At 33.2% G+C, this 810-nt stretch overlaps 1 protein-coding gene across 1 annotated transcript; it reads left to right on the forward strand.

Moving 5' to 3' along the window:
* Positions 1-6: 6 nt before the first annotated feature.
* Positions 7-769, forward strand: LOC117124264 (the record flags this gene model as incomplete). Its single annotated transcript, XM_033270426.1, has 3 exons — positions 7-100; positions 185-427; positions 575-769. Coding segments are annotated over exons 2-3 (366 nt in total), but the record flags the coding sequence as incomplete, so codon positions are not given.
* Between the last annotated feature and the right edge of the window lie 41 nt (positions 770-810).

Raw genomic sequence — 810 nt, forward strand, 5'->3', positions numbered from 1 at the left:
GGAGACGTTGATCAATGGAGTGATAGCATCACCGCCGATTAGTCTGATTGGGACGCACAAGGACCCATTAACAGGTACTGATGCTGAGAAGCTGACAAAGGTAAGATATTTATGTTTTTAGTTGGATTCTGATATTTCAGAAATTCTATAATAAAAAATTATTAAAATATACAATTCTTTTTAGATTACAGACATATTCAAGACAATATTTAAGGAAATAGAAGGAACTCCATATGAGAGGCATGTTGACCGCCATATGTATGCTGTAGATAACACTGCAAAATTTGATGATGGGATTAAAAGTCTGAAAAAAAACGTAGGTAGCTACATGAAGGCAATGGCAAGAACTGTTCCCTTGAATTGGGTTGAATTCCAAATTAAGCTACAAGACGTTGGGAAAACAACACTGCGCATGTCAATTGATAAGGTATCGAATGCTTTTTTAATATTATTAGACAACTCTAATTATTGTGAATTCCGATTTGAATTTATTTAATTATTTTAAATTAAAATTAAAGTTTTTTTTTGTATGCTATTGTGAGACAAGCGTTGCAAAATTAATTCCTCATTCTAGATCAAGAAGATTGCTGTGGAATGTGATGTTAACGAAAAAAACATCATCCATGTCCTCAATTACCTTAATGATCTTGGAACCATTCTGTACTTGCCCACTAACAAGAATTTGGAGAACACAGTTATTACTAACATCCGTATGCTGATTGGAATCTTCATGAAAATCATCACAGTGAAACCTGATGGTGTTAACAAGGTAATTTTAATTATTAAGTAAATGGTACAACAGTGCTGGTG

Source organism: Anneissia japonica, unplaced genomic scaffold, assembly GCF_011630105.1.
Source record: "Anneissia japonica isolate Jap-2015-1 unplaced genomic scaffold, ASM1163010v1 scaffold220493_len810_cov112, whole genome shotgun sequence".
In the NCBI taxonomy this organism is placed as follows: domain Eukaryota; kingdom Metazoa; phylum Echinodermata; class Crinoidea; order Comatulida; family Comatulidae; genus Anneissia; species Anneissia japonica.